General features: G+C 36.3%; 3 protein-coding genes across 3 annotated transcripts in view; 1 reads left to right on the top strand and 2 right to left on the bottom strand.

Moving 5' to 3' along the window:
* LOC110026322 overlaps window positions 1-9256 on the bottom strand; it is a 27905-nt gene extending 18649 nt beyond the window's left edge. The window contains exon 1 of the mRNA XM_020727214.1: window positions 9146-9256. Coding sequence (XP_020582873.1) covers window positions 9146-9256 — 111 coding nt within the window. The remainder of the gene's footprint in view (window positions 1-9145) is intronic.
* A 2500-nt stretch (window positions 9257-11756) lies between these two features.
* LOC110026343 (galactoside 2-alpha-L-fucosyltransferase-like) lies at window positions 11757-24396 on the top strand. Its single transcript, XM_020727236.1, has 2 exons — window positions 11757-12178; window positions 22670-24396. The coding sequence occupies exons 1-2, from the start codon at window positions 11929-11931 to the stop codon at window positions 24148-24150; spliced, it is 1731 nt and encodes a 576-aa protein (XP_020582895.1). The 5' UTR covers window positions 11757-11928; the 3' UTR covers window positions 24151-24396.
* Window positions 24397-24825: 429 nt separating this feature from the next.
* Window positions 24826-25927, bottom strand: LOC110026338 (ethylene-responsive transcription factor ERF096-like). The gene has a single exon (XM_020727231.1). It carries the CDS (start codon window positions 25867-25869, stop codon window positions 25273-25275), a length of 597 nt encoding a protein of 198 aa, XP_020582890.1. The 5' UTR covers window positions 25870-25927; the 3' UTR covers window positions 24826-25272.
* Window positions 25928-27427: the final 1500 nt, after the last annotated feature.

Raw genomic sequence — 27427 nt, 5'->3', positions numbered from 1 at the left:
AAAAAAAAAATACATGTATGCATTTATTTTAGTAAGGAAGTTACAGATTTGATATATTTATAATAATTCTCACTTTAATAGAGAAGTTACAGGTTCTTATTGTTAATTTTTATATTCATAACTGATTTTTGGAACATTTTTGTTATCTATCTTTTTATCAAAACCATTAGATTGTCTTGAGATTTGTGCAGATCTTTTTTGTGTGTCCAACATCTAATATTTGAATTTTGTATTTATTTTAGGAACATCTCGGTTATTAAATCTCATTCAAATATATACTTAAAAGGATGCATTTTTTTAATAAATTAGTACTTGATATGACCTAAAAAAATCACTTGATCAAGTATGAATCTTGATAGATTCCACATTTAAAAAAAATTATAATCAAATTTAAGAAGATTTGAGCTCCGATTTTGTGAACTTTATAGAGAATTGAACATCTTGGCAATATAAATTAAATGACTCTAAAAGTGATTCAATCTGAGTCCCAATGAGCTCGGATCAAGTACTTTGAAGCGTAACGAATAGATTTAAAACATTAATTAAAGGGTTAAATGATATATAAATTTGGCATACTTATAGACAAATTGTGTTGATAAATGAAAGAAATTCAACAAGCTAAAAATCACTAGATAATAAAACTATTAGGATACTAAAATATAGAAAAATTTATCTACAATTAAGGAAAGTATCATGAACGTCCTATAGAATTATTTGATTTTTTTGCTAAATTTATTAAAATGCCTCTTCTAAATCTCTATAAATAAGACCCATTTATCAATACTAATGGGTTGAAAAGGTAAATGCCAAGTCAACACTCTTGAATACAGCTTGAAACTTGTGACTATCAATAGTTGTCGTCGACCACCACTAGTGACTATTTTAGTCTAGTTATTACCTTTGGGCTATTATTGTTTAATCATTATATCATGATTTATATTCGTACTTGTCAAACCCTATCTTTACAATAGAAGTATAAATAAATGTTCAAATATTTGTAACCCCAACTTCTCAAATTAGAGAAAAAAATGAACATCTATAACTTCAAATGCATAACTTATGATTTTGATTGGGCTCCCTTTAATATTTTTCTTCATGGGGTTTCCACATAAAATTTTAGAGTGTGCTTATCCAATTCTTATTTTATTTGTGTGTGCGCAAGATCTTCATGCAATGCTAAAACATAAGATCTATATTAAGAACTATATTTTACTATCTTGACTTTTCTAGCATCCTACTTACAGTAAAAAATGTAATTCACATTTTCATTCATATTTTCAAACATAGGAAAATGTGCTTAACTTGTACAAATCAAAGTTTGGGTGTGAGATAAGTACATGCATAAGAATTGGGTGAGATGATATACAAGAATCTATTTCGTAGTTTGTGTAAGATGAAACATAATAAATGCTTTATATTAGAAAAGTTATCGTTAAATTTAAATGTCCTTAATTAGAATATTTACAATAATTAATGCCCAATCAATTAACAGTTTAAGGGAAATTATAGCGACTAATTGAATTTAAAAATTTAGAATTTGACCTATATAGTTTTAGGATAAATGGGGCTTTCTTATAGTTTTTGAAGTAAAAATAAACTATAAAATTTAAATTTCATTTCATATTCTTTTCATATGAAATTCTCATTTTCTTAGTAAATTTTATCTCCTTTACTATAAGTATGGGCACTTAGTTCTCCCATTGACCATGCCGGAGAGTTCAACTAATAAACTTTTGCTTACATATATATGACACAAGTCTTAATTATTTATATGTCTAATACTTTAATAATTATTTATATAATTCTTTCTTATCCTAATCCAAAGAAAACATTTGCATGAAAGGTGCATATCACTTTTAAAAAATTAATATTAGTGGTATTTTTTATGTGTTCTAAAGGTTTGAATGTAATATAAGTAAATATCAAAGTTTTGATGTTAAATATGTAAATACCTAAAAACTTATATGGCATACATGCAAACCCTTATAAAATTTATAAGTTATAGATTAGTCATTTAGATGCCTAAAAATTGACTTCATTATTACTTCATTGTTTCCATATGATAGCTGCTTAATTCTCAATTGTCAAGATGCAGGGCAAATAGACTTGCTATAATTTAGCCCTCCCATAATAAAATCCATGGAACAACATCTAATTTTTTTGGTCAATTTTGTTATATGAGTTAAGGTTTTGATTATGGTGGTTGGATAAAACATTTTAGGACAAATTATAATAATGGTAATTAAAATGGAAAATGATGGCCGCTCTAAGCATGCATGACGCCTTAAACATGATTAGGTTTATCAAATCAAATCATTACATTACATTAAACTCGTCTCAATTTTTAGCGTCGTAAAAGCCTACATTCTTCTCAGACTAGAGTTTTTAAAAAGCTTGAACTTATCTCTTGCTAAAGATTATCAAAGGTCCTCAATTTATCTCAAACTTGAAATCGTTGGAAAACTTGAACTCATCAAATATGAATTATTCATCGAATTTGAACCACTTTCAAAGTTAGAGTCTTCATTGAATATGAACTTATCTTAGGATTAATATCTTTACAGCACTTGGGCTAATGTTAGGCTTGAAATTGTGATAGGGAGAGTTTAACTTGTTCATTAAACTTTCTATGATTTCACATGTTCACATGCTCACTTACTCGCCAAAATTTAAACAATGATGATAAAATTAATAAGGGGCTCCACAAAAACCAGTTCTTAATTAGAAATCATTATGAATGTTCAATATAAATAAATAATTATATGCACTTTTTCAGGCATGCCTTAATAGGGCTTCATCATGTATTATACGTATATATAATGTACAACAAAAAAGTCTAGTGTTCTCTAGACTTGCCTTATGTTTCTCTATTTTATTCTCTTGTTAGTATTTACTTTTTTTCAATAAAATTCTATTGTTGTTTGCAAACAACATGGGATCCATCATTATTGAGACAAAAGCACATGAGAAAAAAAAAAAAGATAATTCTATTATTCATATGCTTGTTCTAGTTATGTTAAGAAAAAAAAGACTATATTGGCAAGCTCACTCATAACTAGTATGAATTAAAAATTTATTATGCCAAGGTGATCGAGATAATTGATCATATTATAGAACAAACAATCTCTCTTTCATTTCGATCCTCCTTATTATTGTTCGCAATTGTAATATTAATGTCTGATTCTACCTGTAATCAATGATTTGGTCGAGTTGTGTTAATTTGGGCTAGAGTTGAGAATGTAGCTCAAAAATCAATAATTGCTCGTGTTGTGCTGGAGCCTGATCCCAATCCTGCCTCCTGCTCGATCGCGAAGCGTCACTTCCGCTTTATCGCAAATCGTCGCGACCGCTCTGACTCGCCTCTTCAGTTCGCGATACCTGTTTCCGCTCCACCTTCGCCTACTCCCACGCGAGCAAAGGGAAGCTTCGCTTTGTCCAACCGCAAATAGTCATGACGTCTTCCACTTCCTTCTCACGATAAAAGGCTTCGGACGGCTCTCCTTCAGTTTTAGTAGCACGACCTCTTGTTTTCTTCGGTAGTTTCTGCTTCCACGGAATAGAGGAACATAAGTGGAAGGTGTAGTTCCTTGCGGTGAAGAAAAAAGAAAGAAGAAGAAGAAGATTGTTCTCCATGGTTTCTTCTTGGTGGCTTGTGGCAGAAGAGAAATTGAGTTTATTTCTCTTGTAGGTTTATCTTCTTGGGTGTATCTCGGTGTGGAGCTTCTTCGGTGTATCTCGGTGTAGCGAGAGAAGAAGAGAGAGCAACGAAGTGAGAGATTCCTTTTGTAAGTTGAGACGATCAACTAGTGTAAATTTCTCAAGTAGTAAAATCCTCTGCAACTCCGTGGATGTAAGCAATTTGTCGAACCACGTAAATATGTGTTACTGTCGTTACTGTTTTCTGGTGTGAATTTGCTCGTTTTATTTTTTTCTTGGTCAAAGATCGTTCTCTTATTTTATTTCTATATATATACAACAACGACTGGTATAACTCACAAAAACTTGTATCATAGCTCTGTTCAGATCTAAGGAAGATGATGACTGTAGATGAAGTGAATGTTTCAGAGATCAAGACATTTGATGTCACAGATTTTGGTTATTGGAGGATGCAAATAGATGACTACCTTTATGATGACTACCTTTATGAGAAGAAACTTTATCTTCCATTATTAGGGATATGACCTGAAAGATTGGATGAGACTGAATGGAATTTGTTGGATCGACAAGTTATGAGGGTTATTCGATTGACCCTATTGAGGTTCGTTGCACACAACACCGTCAAGGAGAAGACAACTGCATTCCTCATTGCAGTCTTATCAGGTATGTATGAAAAGCCATCGGAGAATAACAAGGAATAATTGGTTATTCAACTTGAAGATGGTGAAAGGTGTTTCTGTTGCTCAACACCTAAATGATTTCAATACTATCACAAATCAATTGTCGTCTATTGAAATTAATTTTGATGATGAGATACGTGCGCTAATATTGTTGACATTGTTGCAAAATAGTTGGGAAGCCATGAGTTAGCAATTCAACAAGTAAATCTAAACTGAAATATGATGATATTCGTGATTTGAATTTGACTGAAGAGGTGCGCAGAAAAGATTCTGGTGAGATCTCAAGTTCGTCGGCACTGAATGTTGATTTCAGAGGGAGATGGCAGGACATGAACTCAAATAGAGGGAGATCAAAATCAAAGTCTGATCAGCAAGCAACCTGCTGAAATTGTGGCAAAGCTGACCACATAAAGAGGAACTACAAGAATCCCAAGAATATGGAAAATGATAGTACAAATATGGTATCTGAAGAAGTACAGGATGCACTATTGCTGGTATTTCATAGTTCTATTGATGATGGAAGTGAAGATGAGAGTGTCTGAGGCATCTATTTCTATTGTTTCACAGACATATTGTGAAAAACCACAGAGTTATGAGGAAATCTTGCAAGATCAAGCAAGTGGGAGCTGACAGAACTTCCACCATGGAAGAAGACATTACACAACAAGTGGATGTACCGTGTGAAGATTGAGCGTGATGACAATAAGAGATACAAGACTAGACTTGTTGAAAAAAACTTTCAACAGAGGCAGGATATTGTCAAATGCAGTGGGAGTTATAAGCAAAGACAAGAGTAATCTAGGAAATAGATTGGAGGTACAAAGCTATGATTGGAGGTACAAAGCTATGTTGACCCTACTGATATGTTGACTGAGGGTGTTACTCTTGAGAAACTGAAATTGTGCACAACTTCAGTTGGTCTTCTGGTGTGAAGATAAGGGCTTTGAGTTGCGAAGGTGGAGGATTCATGTTTGAAGAAAAAGTCGACGCGACCAATAGATGATATCAGTTTGAGAAAGAAGACATTGTTGCATGTGTATCGGTCTCGAAGATTTGTTGTGCTAGAGCCCGATCCAGTCTCCCGCTCGATCGCGATGTGCCGCTCCCGCTCTGTCGTGAATTGTTGTGACCGCTCCCCCTCGCCTCTTTAGTTCGCGACACCTGTTCTCGCTCCACCTGCTAACGTGCGCGAAGCAAAGTTTCGCTTCCTCCGATCGCGAATATTCGCGGCGTCTGCCGCTTCCTTTTCGCGATAAAATGCTTCGAATGGCTCTCCTTAAGTTTTCGTAGCACTGCCTTTTGTTTTCTTCGGTGATTTTTGCTTCCACGGGATAGAAGAAGAGAAGTGCATGGTGTAGTTCCTTGCTGTGAAGGAAGAAGAAAGATGAAGAAGAAGAAGATTGTTCTCCATTGGTTTCTTTTTAGTGGCTTGTAGCAGAAGAAATTGAGTTTATTTCTCTTGTAAGTTTATCTTTTTCGGTGTATCTTGGTGTAGAGCTTCTTTGGTGTATCTCGGTGCAGAGAGAGAAGAAGAGAGAGAGAAGAAAAACATAAAGTGAGAGATTCCTCTTGTAAGTCGAGACAATCGAATAGTGTAAATTCCTCAAGTAGTAAAATCCCCTGCAACTCCGTGGACGTAAACAATTTGTCGAACCACATAAATTTGTGTATTCCGTTGTGTTACTGTTTTTTGGTGTGAATTTGCTCGTTCTATTTTTTGTTTCGTCAAAGATCGTTCCCCTATTTTATTTTTATTTATATACCATAATGACTAGTATAACTCACAACAGCTTGAAAATTGATTTGAATTTTGGCCCGGATCAAGATTGCATAGAAATAAAAAAGCTGAGCTATACGCCTAAATCATGAATCCATTTTTTTTTTCGAGCCATACACTGATCGGTTCAATCTGGGTCGAAATTGACTCAAAGTCGTCTTTACTTATAAAAACTATATATATTAGAACGTAGTAGGAGTATAATTTTTTGTATAATTTATTTGTATTCTTTCGTTTAAGCTAAATCAATTGAATAGGAGTTAGCTAATTTTGATTTCTGAGTTGAAACAGATCTGAATAACCCAATTGATGCCAGCTTGTTTCGGTTTCGAGCCAGATGCAGTTCGATTGAATTTCAAACTGAGCTGACTTGAAATCAAATATATCAACACAAGCCGATTTCGAGCCACACTCAATCTTATTCGAGTGGATTTCGAGCCGACCCCAGCTCGACTTGAAGTTGGATCGTTCACAACCCTAATTAGAGCATCCTTATCATATAATGGTCACTTAGAAGGATTGAGTTCGGACCCAAACATAGTGTCAATTTGTAGATCATTCCTTGAAGCTAAGCCCAACTTACTCTGTGCAGAACTTGGACATAATGATCATTCCAATAAGCTGTAGCAGTCCATCCCCTCCTCTGTTCTATTTCTACCGATACTCTTTCTTTATTATTTTCATTCTTGAAAACGTGAGGCGCATAATAACGAATCCATTCCAACAGTACATATATTCACTTACGTAGTGCTTATATACTATAATATAATGCCAGCAATGTTGGCATCCATAACTAGACTATATTCATGTACTATTAAAATGATAATAAAATTGCGAGAACCTTCATGGATGCTACTCTCCAATTTATTGCTTAAAAAATGGACGAGACTATCCATTATATAACTATATATGAAGTCAAGGCATACGGATTGATGGAGTCATTAACTTTGTCCGATCGTGCAATAACCAATAATAATAATCATCTACGGTTGCCTGATAATTGGCACATGGGATTAAGTAATGTAGATATGGAGAGTTTAGAGAGATAAATAGCTAAAAAGATTGCTTATACTCTTTTAGCCAAGATGAGTTGAATGAAGTTACTGTGAATTGAGTTACGAGTCATTTGAGCTGAGTCAAGCCCAAATTGAATATATTTTTAATAGGTTTTTCCGTGTTTATTTGAATATTGTTATGAGATTAAGGCTGTAAATAAAGGAATTGAGCCGAGTACTAGTTTGTTAAAGCTCCTTCATTCATTTTCTTATCGAGTTCTAGCCGAAAATGATATAACCTAAATTTTTGTAATTCTTTTATCAAGTTTGAGCCAGAGTTGAGATTTAATGAGCTTAATTAATTATAGGTTTGATGATAATGTTTTTTTAGAATATAGGTTAATGATTAAACATAATTGAATTTATAGATCTTAATTATAATTGAGATATTAATCATATAGTAGTTAAGGAGTTAGTTTGGATCATTTTTGTTTTTTTTATTTTGTATCTTAATTTGAAACAAATGCTATTTGATTAAAGTATGATTGGTTTTGAAAACACTCAAAATATTTAAAAGTTATCTGGAGTTTTTTTAAGAACATGTGAATTTGTTTTTAGAAATAAAAAACACATTAAACAAACATAATTAAACAAACATATTTAAGAAAGTTACAAATACGATTCCAAATAGGCCCTATGCTATTTGACGAAGTTTAAATATATATGAAAAATTTTTAACTCCCCCTGTCTGGTCATTTATTCGATATTTTTATTATGCCTATACCTCTAAAAGTATACCTAATTTAAAATGTATAAGACATGTAAAGTTAATATAAATCTCTAATTCTAGTAGGAGTTTCTCTAAACTCAATTATGAGTGTTGGAGCTTCATTGAACGTTTAGGCAATAAATTCTTATTTTATCGCTTTAACATTTCCAAAGACGTGGAAGCAAATTTAAATTTCAAGAGCATATAACAAAAACAGACCTCTATCCCACTAAGTGAGCTTAGTTACATGAATCCTATTTCTCCATTGTGACTTATTGAGTGTCATGTTTTCATTTAATTCGAATAGATTAAGATCATTTTTTATACAATATGTCAAGTCTTCTTAAGCCCAACTCTACCTTTGTTAGCATAAATCAAATCTAAAACATCTACTCTCCTAATAAGATCATTGCCTAACTCTACCTTGGTTAGCATAAATCAAATCTAAAACATCTATTCTCCTAATAAGATCATTAGATGGTCGGTGTTTAATGGTTTTTTTTTCTTGTACGTATTTCTTCTTCTTTGGTGTTTCTGATCAAACCTTCTAAGACAACTGTTTATTATCTTGTCCTCAAGTGGAGCTACACCAACTCTATCACGGATATATTAATTTTGCATTTTGTCTCTATGTCTCAAGCTTGATACGTCATCAATAAATTTTCATCATTCGACACGTATATCGAGATATGACATGAATCTCGAGATAATATCTTGAACAAGAAATATTCAAATCTTGATAAAAAGTCATCCAGAACTCTGATTTCAACAAACTTGTAGTCAAATTAATCGGTTCGATGAAACATACCCAATGATATAAAAGTTAGTCCAATCCGAGTCAAATCAAGCCCAAATTAAGTGATTAAATCATTCTTGGAAGATTTTCCGGAGGCATTTGGGCATTTGAAAGGACAAACAGATGTCGAATCTAACAAGTTTATAGTTGAATCGAGCATCTCGACAAGACGAATCCAATGAGCCTAAGATTGCTCAATTCCGACGTCGTTAAGGCAGTCAAATGTCCATCAAACGTCATATGATCAAGGGAAGCTCTCCGAACCGTCCGATCAAAATGGTTCATATTCTAGCATTAATTGCACCCAATACACTATAAATAGAGCTCCATCCCTCTCATGAGTGGGGAGGAAGTCTAGAGAGAGCCTGAAGTCTTGAGGAGAAGCTGTTGTTCAGCATCACCACAGATCGTCGGCGACCGCTGCCGACCTCTGTCGATCACCGCCGGCCACCGTCGATTATTGCTGATCACCGTAGACCTTCGTCGACCACCGCCGATCGTCATCGAAGCACCGCCGGCCTTTGTTGATCGTCTGCGATCACCGCCGACCTCCGTCGACCACCGCCGACCACTGTCAATCATCGTTGACTGTCATTCACCGTTGATCATTGCCAATCTCCTTTGACTGGACACCGTCAGACAACGCTGTAATATGAAAATCTAGTAACCCTTTCCTGTATGTGGGACAATGGGTCGTTGTAATCATCAACATATAGTGTATTCTTATAACTAAGTGATGCCCCATGGTTTTCTCCCTTTACGGGTTTTCCACGTAAAAACTCTGCTGGTGTCATTAGTGGTTGTTTTACTTTCATCTGAGCGTGTGTTGAATTCTCGTACAACGCTAATACGATAATCCATTACTCTACCGCTGTAAATTTTCTAGCATACATCAAAGCTACTCATCCACTTAAGTATTCTCATCTCAGAAACACTTAACTTTTTAAATTTCAAATGCATGTCAAATAAATGCTAATTATTTTATTTCGTAAGTTAATATTTCACCTAAATACCTACTTTTCTCAACGTGATCTTTGCCACATTTATGATGTAGGCATTTTTATTATTTTTTATTCACATGGCAAAATAATAGGCCACATGGAGTCCTGCTTAAACTAATGAGGCTAAATTTGAACATAAGATAAATAGTCTAGACCTACTAAGTTTGTCTAGATAAAAGAAAGTATTGATTCAAGTTACTGAGCTCTTATATGGTGGACTCGTCACTTAACATCTGAATCAAAATAGTTATTATCATCATTATGATAAATTTAAAATAATTCCTTGTCTATCAAATTTATAAAGAGATAATTACATACAAATCACCCGAAACATTCATATTTAATTACTCAGATAATTTTTTTGAACTACCAAACTATTATTTTTATGCGCGTCATGATCAAATAATTGAAAATTTGATATAAAATGAAATTATGGTCAGGGTTTTACGTAAAATTTGATATTTAAGTGAGAACTTGAAAAGGTGGATGAAAGTGGGGGTTTGACTTGTAAATATCAAGTTTTCAGTGGCTTGTATGTAATTGTCCTATTTATAAAAAAATATTTCAAACACATAATCAAAAATTAATACAAGGTGCGGTGAAATATAAAATTAATATGTGGTGATTATTAAATTAAATATATAATTAATACCAAATCTATATATTTAAATATTTAAATATAAGAGAATAAAATTTTTAATATATTTTATCATACTATAGAATATAGTAAAAATTTAAAACTCATTTATAGCTCTCTAGCCATCCCTTGGTTCTAGGGCTGTAAACGAGCCGAGCTTGAGCGAGCTCAGGCTAGGCTCGTGGTCAAATTTAAAATAATTCCTTGTCTATCAAATTTATAAAGAGATAATTACATACAAATCACCCTAAACATTGATATTTAATTACCCAGGTAATTTTTTTGAACTACCAAACCATCATTTTTATGCGCGTCATGATCAAATAATTGAGAATTTGATATAAAATGAAATTATGGTTAGGGTTTTACGTAAAACTTGATATTTAAGTGAGAACTTGAAAAGGTGGGTGAAAGTGGGGGGTTAACTTGTAAATAGCAAGTTTTCAGTGGCTTGTATGTAATTGTCCTATTTATAAAAAATATTTCAAACACATAATCAAAATTTAATACAAGGTGTGGTGAAATATAATATGTGGTGATTATTAAATTAAATATATAATTAATACCAAATCTATATATTTAAATATTTAAATATAAGAGAATAAAATTTTTAATATATTTTATCATACTATAGAATATAGTAAAAATTTAAAACTCATTTATAGCTCTCTAGCCATCCCTTGGTTCTAGGGCTGTAAACGAGCCGAGCTTGAGCGAGCTCAGGCTAGGCTCGTGGTCCATCAAATCCAAGGGGCTATTTGGATGTAAATAGGGTTGTAAACGAGCCGAGCTTGAGCGAGCTCAGGCTAGGCTCTTGTTCGGCTCGTTCGAAATAGCTCATGTTCGAAATCAGCTCGTGTACAGTGTGTTCGTGCTCGGCTCGATTTAAATATTCGTGTTCGTGTTCAGCTCGAAATTGACTCGTTAAACTAAAATTGAGAAAAATAGATGTAAAGTGTGAGATTCGAACCTAGATCAAATCTATAAAAAAAAAGACAATAACCACATTAGCACATGAGGTGTTATGATTTAAATTTAGATATAAATATATATAATATATTATTATATAAATAATATATGTAATATATTGTTATATAAAAAATTATATAATTTTTTTTTAGAGTCATTTCGAGCCGAATAAGAGCGAACAAAGTGTTGTTCGTGTTCGGCTCGTTTACATTTCGAGCTTCGAGCCATTTCGAGCCGAATAAGAGCGAATAAAGTGTTGTTCGTGTTCGGCTCGTTAGGCTTAATAAACGAGTTGAACACCAGTTGTTTATGAACAACGAGCCAAATTAACTGCCCTACCTGGTTCCACTATGAATAAATATATAATTTGATAAAATTTTAAATTATTTTTCTGTACTCTTAATATAATGATTAATGTATATTAAATTACATTAAATCAGGTTAGTAAATTCTCGTGAGTCGCTGAACTGGCTCGTCGGCAAACACAACGTCATTCTTTGGGAGGGCTGAAGCATGTGTGGACAAGTTGCTCAAGTACCTGTCGGATAATAATAAATCTTCTTGAAAACCTCTTGTGGCCAGCCACCAGACTGCGCTCTCCCTCTCTCATATTCTCGCTGTCTTCTTGAAGTTCGCTTGGAGGGTTAATGGATATGAAGCGGATTCGGCGCACACAGCATTCTCCGACGATCACGCCGGATCTGGAGAACGATGGCGGCAGTTATCGTTCCGCCGCCGAAAAGAAGCCCAGAGGCCAAATGCTTCGGTTTGCGATGATGCTTATTGGTTTTCTGGTGCTTCTGTTTCTAACGGCAGCCATATCTGGATTCCACCCTAATCTTTCATTCAACCAGCTTCGGCAATTTACTGAAAGGGGACATTTCGAGTTAAGTGCAAGTAAGTATGCGAATTATGGCTTAGATCTTGAGAAGATAAGCATAATAAATGTAGTATTTGCTTTGAGATGAGTGTAACGTAGGTGTGGTCAATCCAAATTTTAATTAATTTGAAATCGATTTTTATAAAAAAGTTGGTCGGCATTTTTTTTTTTTTGAAAAAATATGTAATGTCTGCTGTTAGCGTGTTTTAAGAAGATTTGGGGCTGTTTGGGTACAGGTAGGATTTAGTAGATCTTGCAAATCGTGTGATTGAAGTTATGTGTTAATAAAATCTGTTGAAACTTTAAATTTGTTTTGAGTACATTCGCTTGCATTGCACTCTTCTCATAACAAGCCCAGTGATTTTAAAATCACGCTGTTCGAAGTTTTGTGTTGATATCAACAACCGATTTTTTTTTTCCTTTTAAATCTAGTTAAACCTAGTAAGTTTTTTGGTATATATTTAAATCCTGTAGAGTTTTTGGAGTATATTTTCAAGATTTTGGATTTAATTAAAGCTGGTGGAGAGACATAATGAGAAGGGTCTAAATCTCTTGAATCCCACTTCACCTATAATGGGAGGAAAATGAAATTTGGGACTGCGTGGCTCAAAAATTTGTTTGGTAATATTTAGCCTAAAGCTTGGCTAAATCTTGTGACCAATCAACCTTTTGGTGTTTCAAGTTTATATTTCACAGGGCATTTAGTTCCTCGATCCAATTTTTTCTTAGAAAATGCCATTTTTTATTTAACTTAAACAAACATATTGTTGCATGCAAAAGTGTCTGGGAAACACACCCAAGGGAGGAAACGTTCTGTTTGGAAGTGATTAGGAGAGAGAGAGAGAGAGAGTAAAAAGATAGTTTCTTATTCATGACATTGACCCCTATTTATGGGCCTAAGTCCCCTCATTATTAACTTTTCAGGAGATTTTTTTTGGTAATTACAGAGTTATTTGCATATAATAAGATCAGTGACCAATTCGATCGATGAGAGTTACGAATTGTCTGGTAAGCCTTGACTCGATCGATAACTAGTCTGAATGAGTGCTCCCCGTTGATCATCCTGAAGGCTGATTACCGCTCTGCGGGAGCTTCTCCTGGTGTCTTTTGTCGATCGTTCGAACAAGATGTTTCTCTCGCCAACATTCATCCAAAAACGATCATCGAAGGCTATGTTCGATCGTCCGCTTCTATTTCCTTAACCGTTCATCTGCTTTGACATTCACGCTGGCACATTTTTATATGTACACATATTAAATAGTACTTTCATCTCATATATTAGTTTTGAAGCTTAAACAATGGATTTACTTCGTGTGTTCTGTATCATTTGTGTGTGGAACTAGTTCTAGGATTGTAGTTGATGTCTGGCTAATTGTGGCTTAGTTTTTTGTCAAGGCAATATTGGGTCTGGTCCAATGTGAAATAATTGTGCAATAATAATGTATTGATATGGTAGAGGTTGGGTGTTAAAGCTTTTGGGAAGCACAGGTTATTAATCACACCTCTGTGGCAGAATCTGATTTCAATTCGCATTGTAGGTTAATTTGTATCAGAATTGAAAGTTACATTTATACCTTGCATTGCTTGTGATAGAGTGTGTTTTGTGTGCCTCTTTGCTTAGGACACTATATAAGATGTATGAAAGCTGAAGGAGTAGCTGAGCTCAATTGATCAATACAAATAGGGGCTCTCCATTTTGTGTAACTTTCTTATGGTTGAATGAAATTTGAATTTCTTATATTCCTTACCCTTGGTGGAGTGAGATTTTTGATTGATGCGGTTACTTTTGTTCTTACCGTTGTGATATTGATATCACATTTTTGAGTCACAGAACTAATTTCTGTCCAAGCGACAAAGTATTATTGTGCATATAATCCATCCCCTTTCTTATGGACAAAACAATTAATTTTTATGCTGAAACGCCTCCAAGAGTGAATATGATGAGCTAAAACAGATTGATAGACGTGATCAAGCTTCAAAAGAGAACGACAACATTTATCTTGTTCTACCAAAATAAGCCTCTCCTTTATTATTTCTGTTAATTTCTCTCTTCCCTATCTCTTTTTCTTTGAAATTGTATTTATCTTGTTCTACCAAAATAAGCCTCTCTATTATTTCTGTTGATTTCTCTCTTCCCTATCTCTTTTTCTTTGAAATTGGCCAACAATCAAATTTGACAAAAAGCAAAGAAAAATTAAGGGAACTACTTATATATATGAATTTTTTTTTTTTTTTTTTTTTTTTTTTTTTACTTCAGCCACAACTTTTTCTACTTTAGTTTCATTGTTTTTAAGCTTCGAAATTGAAACTGCAATTTTTTGTCTTTGTTGGATAGATCAAAGCCAAATTGGCCACCCAATTGTGAATGTAAAGTTTGTTACCTAGTTGCTAGTGATTTGCTGTATTACTGTTGTCTCTATTCGAGTCCAAGCAGAGAGAAACAAGATATGAATTCCTCTTGATGGAGTACAACTGCAACCATAGGTTTGCATGGCTTTTCAAATGAGAGGTGCTGTGACTATTTAACATATTATCATTGCAGATTTAAGAATTAGCTTTGTTTAACTCTAGTTTTGATTTTGGTTAAAATAAATCTATTAAAATTTATCCCGACTTTGATAGCAACAAGTATGCTCAAAATGATTTTCAAAATTAAATCCTAGAGGGAGGAACTTCATATTTTTTTGGGCGAGGGAGTTAATTTTAAAAATTCAATAATCTTTCCTTTGAAGATTAGATTGTTGATGTATTGCCAGGAATTAATTAACATTTTGCAGCACCCTAAAATGTATTCTAAGCTCCAAAAGCCCTTAAGGGCTGAGCACCTCACGACATTAGTGATTCCATACGACATCTGAGCATAAACACTCTGAAGAGACCTCTAAAGCGTGTTTGTTGAACACCAAGATTAATCTGTTAATATTGAAAGAGCACTTGTCGCTACATATCTTTGATTACAAAGCATGTTTGTTGCTATGGATAAATACTTGAAGATGTTTCAAAATTTACAACCACCATTGTTCAAGGGAACTGAAAGATAAATTGAAACGAAGAATTGACTAATGTGTATTGAAAATATATTAGATAGCCTGACATATTCGGATGAATGGAAGGTACCACTAGCTATGTTTGTACTGGATGGAGAAACATAAAGGTGGTAGCGAGGGCAACGTCAAGATATATTAGGGGACATACTGTATATGATAGTAAATTGAAAAGATTGTTTGAATTTATTTTGACATTGATTTGTGTCTCTATTTTTACGAAGGCGGGTGTACTACATGTTCATTAGGTTAGTACAGGGAGAGAAGAAAGACGTGGTATAAGATAAAATTCATTTGGCCATCGAGGTATGCACTACAACTAATGTTCATCGCAGAAGAGAAGTGTTATAGGTTTCTTTCTTGTTTGAATGACTCGATCATATAACTTTTGGTGTATTTGGGGTTCGATGACTATTCTGTATTAGTGGAATTGGCCTAGTGTTGAGAAATTTATGGCGAAGAAAAATAAGGAATCGACACAAAACCAGAAGAACACAAAGATTTACGAGGTTCGACAAAGATGCCTACGTTCTCGGGAGCAGAGCGACAAATTCATTATTTCAAAGGAGTCAAGTTCATACTCATATGGTTACACATCATATATATAGATAAAACTCACAGATAAAATTATCAACTCGCCATCTCAACTCGCCATCACTCTCCCCAATCCACTAAGGCCCCGTTTGGGACAGCTTAAATGTGCGTCAACTCGCCATCAGTCTCCCCAATCCACTAAATTCCAAGAGACGCTCATTTTCATTCCATGAGACACATCTCTTCAACCAAGAGAAATCTCTTCACTCCAAGAGACTCCAAATTCTGGTATATGAGTCATACCTAACACCTAGAGGTTGGAGATAGATTTTCAAATTACTAAGAAGCATTAAGTAGGTTCACAAGATGAAGTGTATTGATGAAAGTGATTATGTGGCTCAAATAGAGGAATCCTGGGAAAAGAAGCTCAAATTCAATTTTGGTGGATTTAAGAATGATACAACTCGTAGTTGTCAATCAGGAAGGACAGAAATCAGACAACTAAATTAGGAGTATTCTATAATTAGGAGCTTCCTTATTTTCAATATCTTTATTCTGATTTATTTCCCTTTTAGCTGAATATTTATATTAGAAATATGTATTATTAAGTTACCTAAAATATATTATATGCACTTTATTTTGTACTTAAAATAGATTGTAAGATTGTTATTTAATGGAATGACAACAACGGGCGGGAAAAGACAATCGAGCATATTCAGAATTCAGTCTATTTTTTCTCAAAACTTTGACATGTCTCAAAACTTGGACATGATATCAGAGCCAAGTTTTTGCCTTAACCACTTATTGGAGGAAAGTCAAGACTCCCTTCCCGCCGGCCTTCTTGCGAGAAGGGAGGAATTATTTCTTTGGCTTGATTCTCGCTCTTCTGCTTTGTCTAAAACCCTGCACCACAACCATGCCTTCCGCCGGAGAGGACGATCTCGCCGCAGGAGACGACGAAGTCACTGATAGCGAGGAAATGATCGGCATCAACAAACACATCCACATCCATCGGCAAATCGCCGATACAAGCGGAGGAGAGGAATCCCGACGGATATTTCAGAAGCTGTGGACTCACGCAGACGAGATGAAGGTATTGCAGGGATTTTTGGAGTTTACGTCGAAGAGGGGAACGACACATGCCAACTACCAGCATGACACGGGACCCTTCTTCAACGAGATCCGGCCTCGGCTATAGTTCGATTTGAATAAGAACTAGATCGTGGAGAAACAACGCCGTCTCAGAAAGAAGTACCGCAATGCTGCCGCCAAGATGGGATCGGGTCGGGGGTTCGTTTTGAATAGCCCTCACGATCGAGCTACCTACGAGATTTCACGTAAGATCTGGAGCACCACATTTTTCCGCCTAGGATTTCTCTAGTGCCACAACTGCGCCTCTCTCCTCCGCGAGACTCGATTCCCATTCATGGAGGTTGTTGCTCCTGCGGTCCCATTGCCGAGAACGTCCTCGAGGTTGGCTCCATCTGCAGATGCTACTTATCTTCCGCACACTGTTGGACGGTACTCCGTGAAAAGGTTTCAAAAAACACAATGTCCCATTGTTGAAAGAACAAGGTGAAAAAAAAATATATCTTGAAGAAGACCAGACTTGCTCGACAGGCAGATAAATGTCGTAGGTCTGCTCGCCAAGAGATAGAACTTATTCTAAAGAGCTTTCGGCCTCTCGGGCTTCGACACTCTTGGGCTTCGGCCTCTCGAGCTTTGACACTCTCTGGCTTCGACACTCTTGGGCTTCGGCACTCTCGGGCTTCGACACTCTTAGGCTTCGGTCTCTCGGGCTTCGACACTCTTAGGCTTCGGTCTCTCGGGCTTTGACACTCTTGAGCTGCGACAATCTCAGGCTTCAGCCTCTCGGGCTTCGACACTCTTAGACTTCGGGCTCTTGGGCTTTTGCACTTTTGGGCTTCGACAATCTCAGGCTTCGACGTCTCGGGCTTCGGCACTCTCAGGCTTCGGTCTCTTGGGCTTCGGCAATATCAGACTTCGGCCTCTCGGGCTTCGACACTCTCGGACTTCGGCAATATCGGGCTTCGGCACTCTCGGGCTTCAGCCTCCGAGGCTTCGACACTTTCAGGCTTTGATAGCCTCTCGGGCTTCGACACTCTTAGGCTTCGGGCTCTTGGGCTTTGACACTTTTGGGCTTCGACAATCTCAGGCTTTGACGTCTCGGGCTTCGGCACTCTCAGGCTTCGGTCTCTTGGGCTTCGGCAATATCAGGCTTCGGCCTCTCGGGCTTCGGCACTCTCGGACTTCGGCAATATCAGACTTCGGCCTCTCGGGCTTCGGCACTCTCGGGTTTCAGCCTCCGAGGCTTCGACACTTTCAGGCTTTGACATTCTGAGGTTTCAGCAATCTCAGGCTTCGACATTCTCGGTTTCGGCAGCTTTTTCCTCATTGAGCCTCTTTACATGGTTTTGAGTTTAAAATTTAGTTTTGGTTATAGGTATGGAACAATGATATGATATGGGTTGGCTATGTTGACTAAATGAAGAAGGATTAAAAAGAGGCTTGGTATGCAGACGCTGATAAGGAATTTAGAATTTGTAGAAATAAAGGTCGTGGCTAAAGTCAAAATAGAGACACACACACAGATATATATATATATATATATATATATATATATATATATATACATACATATAGAGAGAGAGAAATTATAAGACATAAGAGTGAGAATAATATTAATAGCAATGTTCTTGTGATGTAATCTTGGGCGTAAGATTGTTTTTCAGTTCTAGTGGAACCAGCATTACTCTGCAATCATAAAGGTAAGGTTGTTTTTTATTAACTACTTAAATCTTAGTATACTGTAATCTTGTTCTGTTTTATGTTACTTAGTGGCTCATTATATTTGATTCTAGAGAGCCCTTCCATATAAAATTTTGATATTTTTTTTCAAACACCATAATGGGCGAGAGCTTCTTGCTCTGAGTTCACCTTTTAATGGTCTATTGAAAACATTTTAATGTGAGGGGCAAGCCTATGATATTAACTTAAAGATTTTCTTAGTAGATGCTTGACATGATACTTTTGAAAAACATAAACATGCTATTTCAAGCGTTAACACAAGCATTCCATTATTTGAATTAAACTCATCACTTGCTGGCACGACATACATCTAGGAATAGAAGTTATGAGATACTTTCAGGAGCACATATTATGGATGCTTTGGACCTACTTTCTACACTCTGCCAGAATAGCATTTGAGGGAATTCTGGAGAGGATAACTAGTGAAGTTTGTATTTACAGCTTCTCTAATTTCATTAAACGCAGTACTTTATAAAAGTCAAGTCAGTATTTATCTTAAAAATTTATTCTCTGAAGTCTGGATAAGATTCAACGGTTGAATTTAAACCAAAATATATTGATTATCCTGAAAACTTTGCCACTGGCAGCTGCGTAAAGCACTACCAGTCTGTAGTATTTGAAAGGACCAATGTTGGATTCTGCATTCATTTCCTTGAAAATAGAACGAAAATTCAAATCTCATTCATGTTCATAGAAGAGAAGGCATAAACCTTCTGCTTAATTATAATGTTACTCTATATTGTTTCTCTTCATTAACTTTGTTCATTGTCTGTATTGAACCTGCCTCTTTTCAGACTTGATTTTTCTATTAAAATATCTATTAGTCAACTTGCAGTATCTATAAGGGAGAGAAGAAGACTTGTGCATGCATTATTTGATGAAATGCTCTATTTCTTGGTTTATATGAACTTCCAATGGTTCATTCATTCTTTTTTTGCCCTGCAGTAGGTCAGATGAGATTCAGTGCGCTTAGACTTTTAGATATAGCCATTTTGGTAAATTCAAGCTACGCAATAATATTGCATTTTGATGTTTATGTCCATTAACTTGGCTGTCTCTAATGAGCCCGTTTCTTTGAGATATGATTTTTGTTATTGATATATCTATTAGTCAACTTGTGCTATCTATAAACAAGTTGGGAAGACTTGTACATAGAATGTTAGATGCCAATGCTCAATTGAAGGATTATATGAGGTTCTGATATTTACTCAGCGCTATTCTTGCCCTGCACTAGGTAAGCTAAGATCTAGGGCCTGGGTAGTGGTCCTATCAAATTTAATGTAATTCTTGAAATTTAAATATTTTAAATGAGAGGGTATGTTTGCGACAACTTTTTCATAACTTCTTTTCTAGATAGTTGCGATCTTTTTGTTTGCCTATTACTTTCTTTCTGCTTATAAAAAAATTGTGATTAGAAGCACTTTTTTACTATCAGATTTGCTAGGGTACGACGGATATAAGAAAGTTGTTGTCCGATTTTATAAAAAAAAGAATAAAATCTATAATAACTACTACTTAAAAAAATGTTTATCCAACAACAATTCTATAGCTACTTTTACATATTGTTGCAGCTTCCTCAAACATCCCTTATTGTCTCCAAGAAAATTGAACGGTTGCTAAGAATCTTATCGGAACTAAAGTCGCTTCGGTGAATGAACTTGTATTTTATATCACATTCATTTTTTCATGTTGCTTAGGTTTCAACAGCAGGATGTTACCTTCCAGTCTATTGTGACAGCTACTTCTGGTCATCTTTGGATTTATCATAATACTTGAGTCATAAGTAAGTTAGTAGCATTTCTAGTATCAAGTTTTGTGGGGTTGTACACAAGCATGCTGATAAGATACTATATTACATAATATATTGTATTAGGTTAATGAGAGTAATTAGTTAATATATTAATATTTTCTATATTTCCATTTTTTCTTTTTAAACTTTTGGTGCAGTTAGGTTGGGGCCTTCGATTGCTTTATGTTCGAGGACTACATTTATTGTGATGCCTGGTTAAATGAGTGTAGCGGATGATCTGACTAAGCTTAAGAGTGTATATACCTAAAAAGCTATGCCGAGCTGCCGAGCTCATCTACCACGTTGTCAAGTTGCCAAGCTCACTAGTCAAATTGCAAAGGTGCCAAGTTGCTAAGCTTGCCTGTTAAGCTGTCAAGCTGTTGAGCTAACGAGCTGGCATGCTCACCTGCCAAGCTACCAAGTTGCCAACCCGCCAAGCTACCAAGTTGTGAAGTTCTGAGCTATCGAGCTGGCATGCTCACTTGCCAAGCTACCATGTTGCCAACCCGCCAAGCTACCAAGTTGTGAAGTTCACTCGTTTAACTGTCGAGCTATCGAGTTCAATTACGTAGAATGATATGATATAAAACTACAACACATGAGCAAAATATGACATAAGACTGCAAGATATAACATAAAAATGCATGATGTGACATAACTTTATGTACAATGATATATATATATTGTTTTGTACCATGACAAAAAGGCATCAAAGATAAATAGAGGTCAAATAATTAAACCATGAGGAGAAAAATGACTCTCTTCCCATGGGTTCCTTCTCCCCCCAACTTCTCAAAACTGGTAGGATTTGGGCATGACCCACGGACATTATAAGGCCCGACCTCCTGAAAGGATTCAACAAAGAGTGATACTGAAAACTGAATAGAACTTTGGTTTTTATCATGGAATGATGGGTGGGGTTAATTGAATTATGAGGCTGTACTCTATAAGGTTTAAACTTGATAGCTTTAATAGGAGGAAAATTATGCAGGCAGCCTTCCCGACTACCAGTCCTCCAGGCATTCTTGATGCACATTTATTATTTATAATTATAATTGTCTTTTTCATGAAACTGGCAATAAGTATAAATGATAAGCTCATAAAGATCTGTTAAGAAGTTAGATTTTAGCTCATTGTATAAAATCTGTAGATTAAACATGAAAATTTACATCAGTATACCCTATGTTCCTCTTGTTTGTTGCAGAACACTTTGCAATTTTCCTCATTCTTTAAGTTACCTAAAATTCTTTCTTTGAGATGTTCAGGGAACCAGCTATGGGTTCTTGGACTATTTCAGTGCTATTGGTGGATGCTCAATTTTTAAGATGTGGTAGTATAACACGATAAAGTTATATATTAAAAATGATTTCTTTCTTGGTTTATGGAATCATTTGTGACCCTTTGGATGAAATAAGACACTGAATTAGAGCATTCTTATGATAGTAATGTCAATTAACTATTTACTCACGCTATCATTATGAATAGAAGTCCATAAATTTGTGTTCTTTCTGTGAAGTTGTGATTTGTTCTGCATCTTCTTTTATTGCTCAGTTCATGTATAGAAGTTAGATTGCCCATTCGTTGATGCTAATATGGTGGAGAATGGAGATGGCTTTCTCCCACTGATTTAAGAGCACTACCTTGATGCCTAAGAAGACAGTTTATTCATTTAGTCAATTGAATGTGACGTTTTCAAATGTAGATTCAGATAACAAAAGCTTTTCGAGTTTTCTTAACTTCAACATAGGAGAAGTGCTCCAGTTTATGACTTTAATTACATTTTGCAATACCTTTTGACAAGATGAGGATTGTAATTAATTTATAAACTATATTTGCTTGCTTGATAAAGAGTTCTTAGTTTTTTTTCTTTCATTTACTTCATATCTTTGCTTAGGAGTTCTGCAAACTTGCATATTCTTATAGAAGTAATTATATCCCTATATGATTTTTCATTGAAGATGGAAATCATCATTTTCTGCTGTTTTAAGTTGAGAATACTGTATACCGTTTTTTTATTATTTTTTTAAATTCTCAATGTAGGTCATTATAGCAATACCTATTAAATTATTTTTCAAATTTATTTATTTGTTTTTTTCTTTTGAATGGGGTTTAAGGCTTCAATTGCTTGTTCGCTGACTAGAATGTATTATATATTCTCATAGCTTGGTAATGCAATAAATATTGATGACCTCGTGGGAAGCCTGTCCTCCTTTCAGTTTATGTATGTGTTTGTGTATATAGAAACAAATCAATCTTACAAGCGTCCTCTTACAAATATAGCTCATTTGGTGCCCTTAAAATGTGGTGTGTAGGTGTAGAGAACAAATTCCTTGAACCTCACAAATCCCCAGAAGCTAAAGAGAATAAATATCTTGGCGGTCTGTTGGCCTCAGGATTCGAAGAACAATCCTGTCTGAGCCGACAGCAGTTCACATCATATCGCAAACCATCATCCCATTCGCCTTCTGCGTACCTATTGCAAAGGTTAAGGAAGTATGAGCAGCTCCACCAAAAATGTGGCCCGAACAGTGATCTTTATGATAGAACTGTAGACCAGCTGAAGCCGGATCATGTCAGCTTTGTGACAGCTGAGTGCAGATACGTTGTGTGGATTTCCTATAGTGGGTTAGGAAACAGGATGCTGAGTCTTACTTCAGCGTTCCTTTATGCTCTTCTTACAAACAGGGTCTTGCTGGTGGACCGAGGAGCTGACATGACTGACCTATTCTGCGAGCCATTCCCGGGCACCTCATGGCTTCTTCCTCTTGATTTCCCTCTCAGCCAATTCAAAAACTTTGACATCAACTCACCCGAGAGTTATGGCAATATGCTGAAGAATAAAGTTATCACTAACACTGCAGGCGGTGGTGCTTCACGAAGTTCACCGCCTTCATTTGTGTATCTTCATCTAGGACATGATTATAGCGATTATGACAAGCTCTTCTTCTGTGAAGATGACCAAAATCTCCTTGAAACAATCCCCTGGTTGATGCTGAGATCAGACAACTACTTTGTGCCTTCTTTATTTCTTATCCCCACCTATCAAGATGAGTTACATCAATTGTTCCCTAAGAAAGACACCGTCTTCCATCATCTTGGCCGGTATCTACTCCACCCAACAAATCCAGTTTGGGGGTTGATTACCAGGTACTACCAATCTTATCTTTCCAAGGCAGATGAAAGGGTGGGAATCCAAATAAGAGTCTTTGAGACCGAATCTGGGCCATTCCAGCATGTCCTAGACCAGGTCATTGGATGCGCTCATAAACAGAAGATTCTGCCTGAAGTCAGTCAGCAAAAAGCCATTATAACCACACCTCATAACCGATCAAAAGCTATTCTACTGACTTCTCTAAGTTCTGGTTACTTGGAGATCCTAAGAAATATGTTCTGGGTGCATCCAGCTACAAGTGGAGAGATAATTAGTTTCCACCAGCCGAGCCACGAGGAACACCAGCAAACTGGGAAGCAAATGCACAACATGAAGGCATGGGCTGAGATGTACCTTCTCAGCCTAACAGATGTGCTGGTAACAAGCGCCTGGTCTACGTTCGGATATGTGGCTCAGGGCCTTGGCGGATTGAAGCCATGGATTCTCGTCAAATCTGAGAACAGGACAGTTCCAGAGCCTCCGTGCTTACCAGCCATGTCTATGGAGCCTTGTTTTCATGCACCGCCATTCTATGATTGTAAGGCGAAGCGTGGAACAGACACGGGAGAATTGGTTCCGCATGTGCGGCATTGTGAGGACATCAGCTGGGGGCTTAAACTCGTGGACAGAGATGAGTGGTAAGTGCTGCGAATTGCTTAATATTTGTACACTATTTGTACACTAGCAGATAGCTGGGAAACGTTATTTTGGAGTTCTAATTGTGTGCTACTAGTAAATATGTACCTTTTTTTTCTGAAATAACGCTTCTTTGTAGTTTTGGAAGAATCGCAGTGCTTAGGAAAATGTATGAAATGATTTTGTAGGATTCCATTAGAAGTCTTACTAGTTCCCCACTTAAATGGCTAATGGAAAATATCCTCTTTTGAGCGATCATGTTAAATTTTTGTTTGTACATGTCAAATGAGAATTTTGGGGCATTTACGTTCATACCACACAATTCTTATATATTTACAAATCCAACACCTGAACTTTCATATCTACATACATAACATTGAAATCTTTGACATCACATTAAAATCATCACTATCCCTTAACTTTTTAAAGGTGAAATATATCTTTTCTTGCATGGGTTTTTTAATACCAAGGAAATGTAAAGATCAAACTTATAGGTGTTGGATATGTAGTTGTATAAAAATTATGTGGCATGAACTTTCAGATATCGTAAAAAATGGTATTCAAACCATCTGCAACTTATTCTTATTCTATTGTGAACTAATTAGTTATTGTGCCAAGCTAATGTAAATAATGCTCTTATTCATGTAACACTATCTAAAAGAATTTTTTATCCAGTAGCCACTTCAGGTTCGTTGATCAAAATAATCCAAACTTTGTTTGCAAATTGAGAAAAGTAATTAACCGTTTAAAATTCTGATTTTACAATAGTCCGTACATCCAAAGTTTGCTTTCGTACTTCTCTCGTATATATAAGCACATTAACGTCTAAGAAAAATTGCAAAGCTCTTGCTTGCGCATACGGTTCCTGAAAATCAAATTGAATTGACGGACTTGTTCTTCAAATAATACACCCATACTGCTAACCTCCATCCCGTAGAAGAAAAGCAAAAGAATTTGGATTAAAAAAGGCCTCCCATCACAAGACCCCACCCTCAATTCTATTGCAGATCATCCTGATCAGATGAATCTCGATGCCAATTTTTTATTTCCAGAATTTGATGGCAGTGAGGCTAAACATCATTTATCCACGCCAAAATAACTGTTTTCCCATCATCGAACAAAGAAAATTCAAATCCGCATCCAAAGATCAGCGGACGCCTCTCCATCAATCTCAATCAGGTCCTGCAATCCCTCCCAGAATTCCCCAATCTCCTCCCCCTCCGACACCACCGTTGGCGAAGCCATCCCCATGTCTTGCCGGCCACTAGAGCTCGACGCGTCCGAGTTCTGAAACGGAAAATTCAGCTTTGCTCTTCGACCCCTGAACTCGATAGCGGCGAGATCATAGGCTCGAGCAGCCTCCTCTGCGGTGTTGAAGGTCCCCAACCACTTCCGAACCGCTCGCCGAGGATCTCGAATCTCCGCAGCCCATTTACCCCACGGACGCCGCCGAACCCCGCGGTAATTGTTACTCTTCTTCCGCCGGCTACGTCCGGCTTTACACTGTATCTCCCTAGCGGCTTCTGCGGTGCTGGGAGGCGGGGATTTAGATGGCATTGAGATAGCGGAGAGGGAAATGGGAGCGGTGTTCTCGGGGTTGCCGGAGATGACGTTGGTGAGGGCTGCTACGATAGCGGCGTTCTCTCGTTGGTCGGAGAGTAGCTGGAGGAGGGAAGGGGGATTGGTTGATTCCATTAGTGGGAAGATGTTGGTGTAGGATTCCATGAGAGGAAGTGTTCGGAGTAGAAAAGCTTAAGAGTGTGGGGAAGTGAAGGAGGAATCGCGGCAATTTATATTTTGAAGCTTTGTGATGGTTGAAACGAGTAGATTTCGTTTTTGCCTTTTGGGTTTCTTTGTTTAACATATTATAATTTTGGGGAGTTTTAAGCACATGTAGAACGTGACGGAAATGCTTGGCACCATGAGTTGGTGATGAGCTGGGCGGGGATTGTTGTTGGGGGAAGGTGAAGGAGGACAGGTGTGGCGCTCGGAAGTGTGGTCGGCTGTGTGGGGCGGCCTTAAAAGGAGAAGATTTTAGGTTATGATATTTTGGTTTAATTATATATATATATATTCAAAATAGTACAATATTTTGCTGATCAAATGAAATTTCTTTCATTTTTATCTTTTTAAAAATCTGATTGATAAGAAGATTTGAGTTGAATATTGCACATTTTGAGAGATTTTTGTGGTTTTGTAGGAAATAAGTGCTTTTTTTGGCTAACATAGGAAGTGGATTGTGTACGGTGCTAAAATAGTTCACGGCTATTTACATTAGATCATTTTAGGCCTAGAGTTTATAGAAGTGTCATATTAGTTCTACTATTCAAATTGGAGCTGAAATAGTCCTTATGAATGAATATTACAACTCAATTTTTAAAATAATCAGAAATTATTTTGGCATTTCTATTAATTTTGGGACTAAAAAGACTCCATGTAAATAATCGGTAATTATTTTGGCACTTTACTCCAAGAGGATTTTAACCATAGCTGAACTTTTAGAGCTATGCGGTGTTGCATAAGTTAAGATGTGACAAATTTCATCAAATCAACTAAATAAATAGAACCTAAGCATGCATTTCCTTGCTACTGCCCTTATGCTCCTCAATGGATTTTGATACAACACCAATAAATTTTCATCATCCATCACGAACCTCGAGACATGACACGAATCTCGAGATAATTTTTTGAACAAGAACATTCAAACTTTAATTAAGAGTCATCCAAAGCTCCGATTTCAGCAAACTTATAATCAAACTGACCGGCTCGATGAAACGGACCCAATGATATAAAAAGTAGTCTAATCCGAGTCAGATCAAACCCAGATCAAATCCGAGTGAGATCAAACCCAGATCAAATCATTAAACCACTCTTGGAGGATTTTTAGAGGCATTTGAAAGGTCAAAAGGATGTTGAATCTAGCGAGTTCATAGTCGAATCGAGCGTTTCGACAAGACGAATCCAACGAGCCCAAGATTGCTCAATTCTGACATCTTTAAGGCACTCAAATGTCCATCAAACACCATCCGATCGAGGGAAGTTCTTCGGACCGTCCGATCAAAATTGTTCATATTCCTGCATTAATTGCACCCAAAACACTATAAATAGAGCTCTACCCTTCAAATGAAGGGGGGAGAGGCTTGAGAAAGAACTAGAGGCTTTGAGAAAGAGCTCAAGTTCAACATCATCCCTGCCATCGCCGACCTTCGTCGACCACCACCGATTGTCGACAATCACCACCGACCTCCGTCGACCACTGCCGACCATCATCGACCACTGGCGC

This window comes from Phalaenopsis equestris, unplaced genomic scaffold, assembly GCF_001263595.1.
Source record: "Phalaenopsis equestris unplaced genomic scaffold, ASM126359v1 Scaffold000364, whole genome shotgun sequence".
Classification (NCBI taxonomy): Eukaryota; Viridiplantae; Streptophyta; class Magnoliopsida; order Asparagales; family Orchidaceae; genus Phalaenopsis; species Phalaenopsis equestris.
This window is presented reverse-complemented; position numbering and strand designations above follow the sequence as displayed.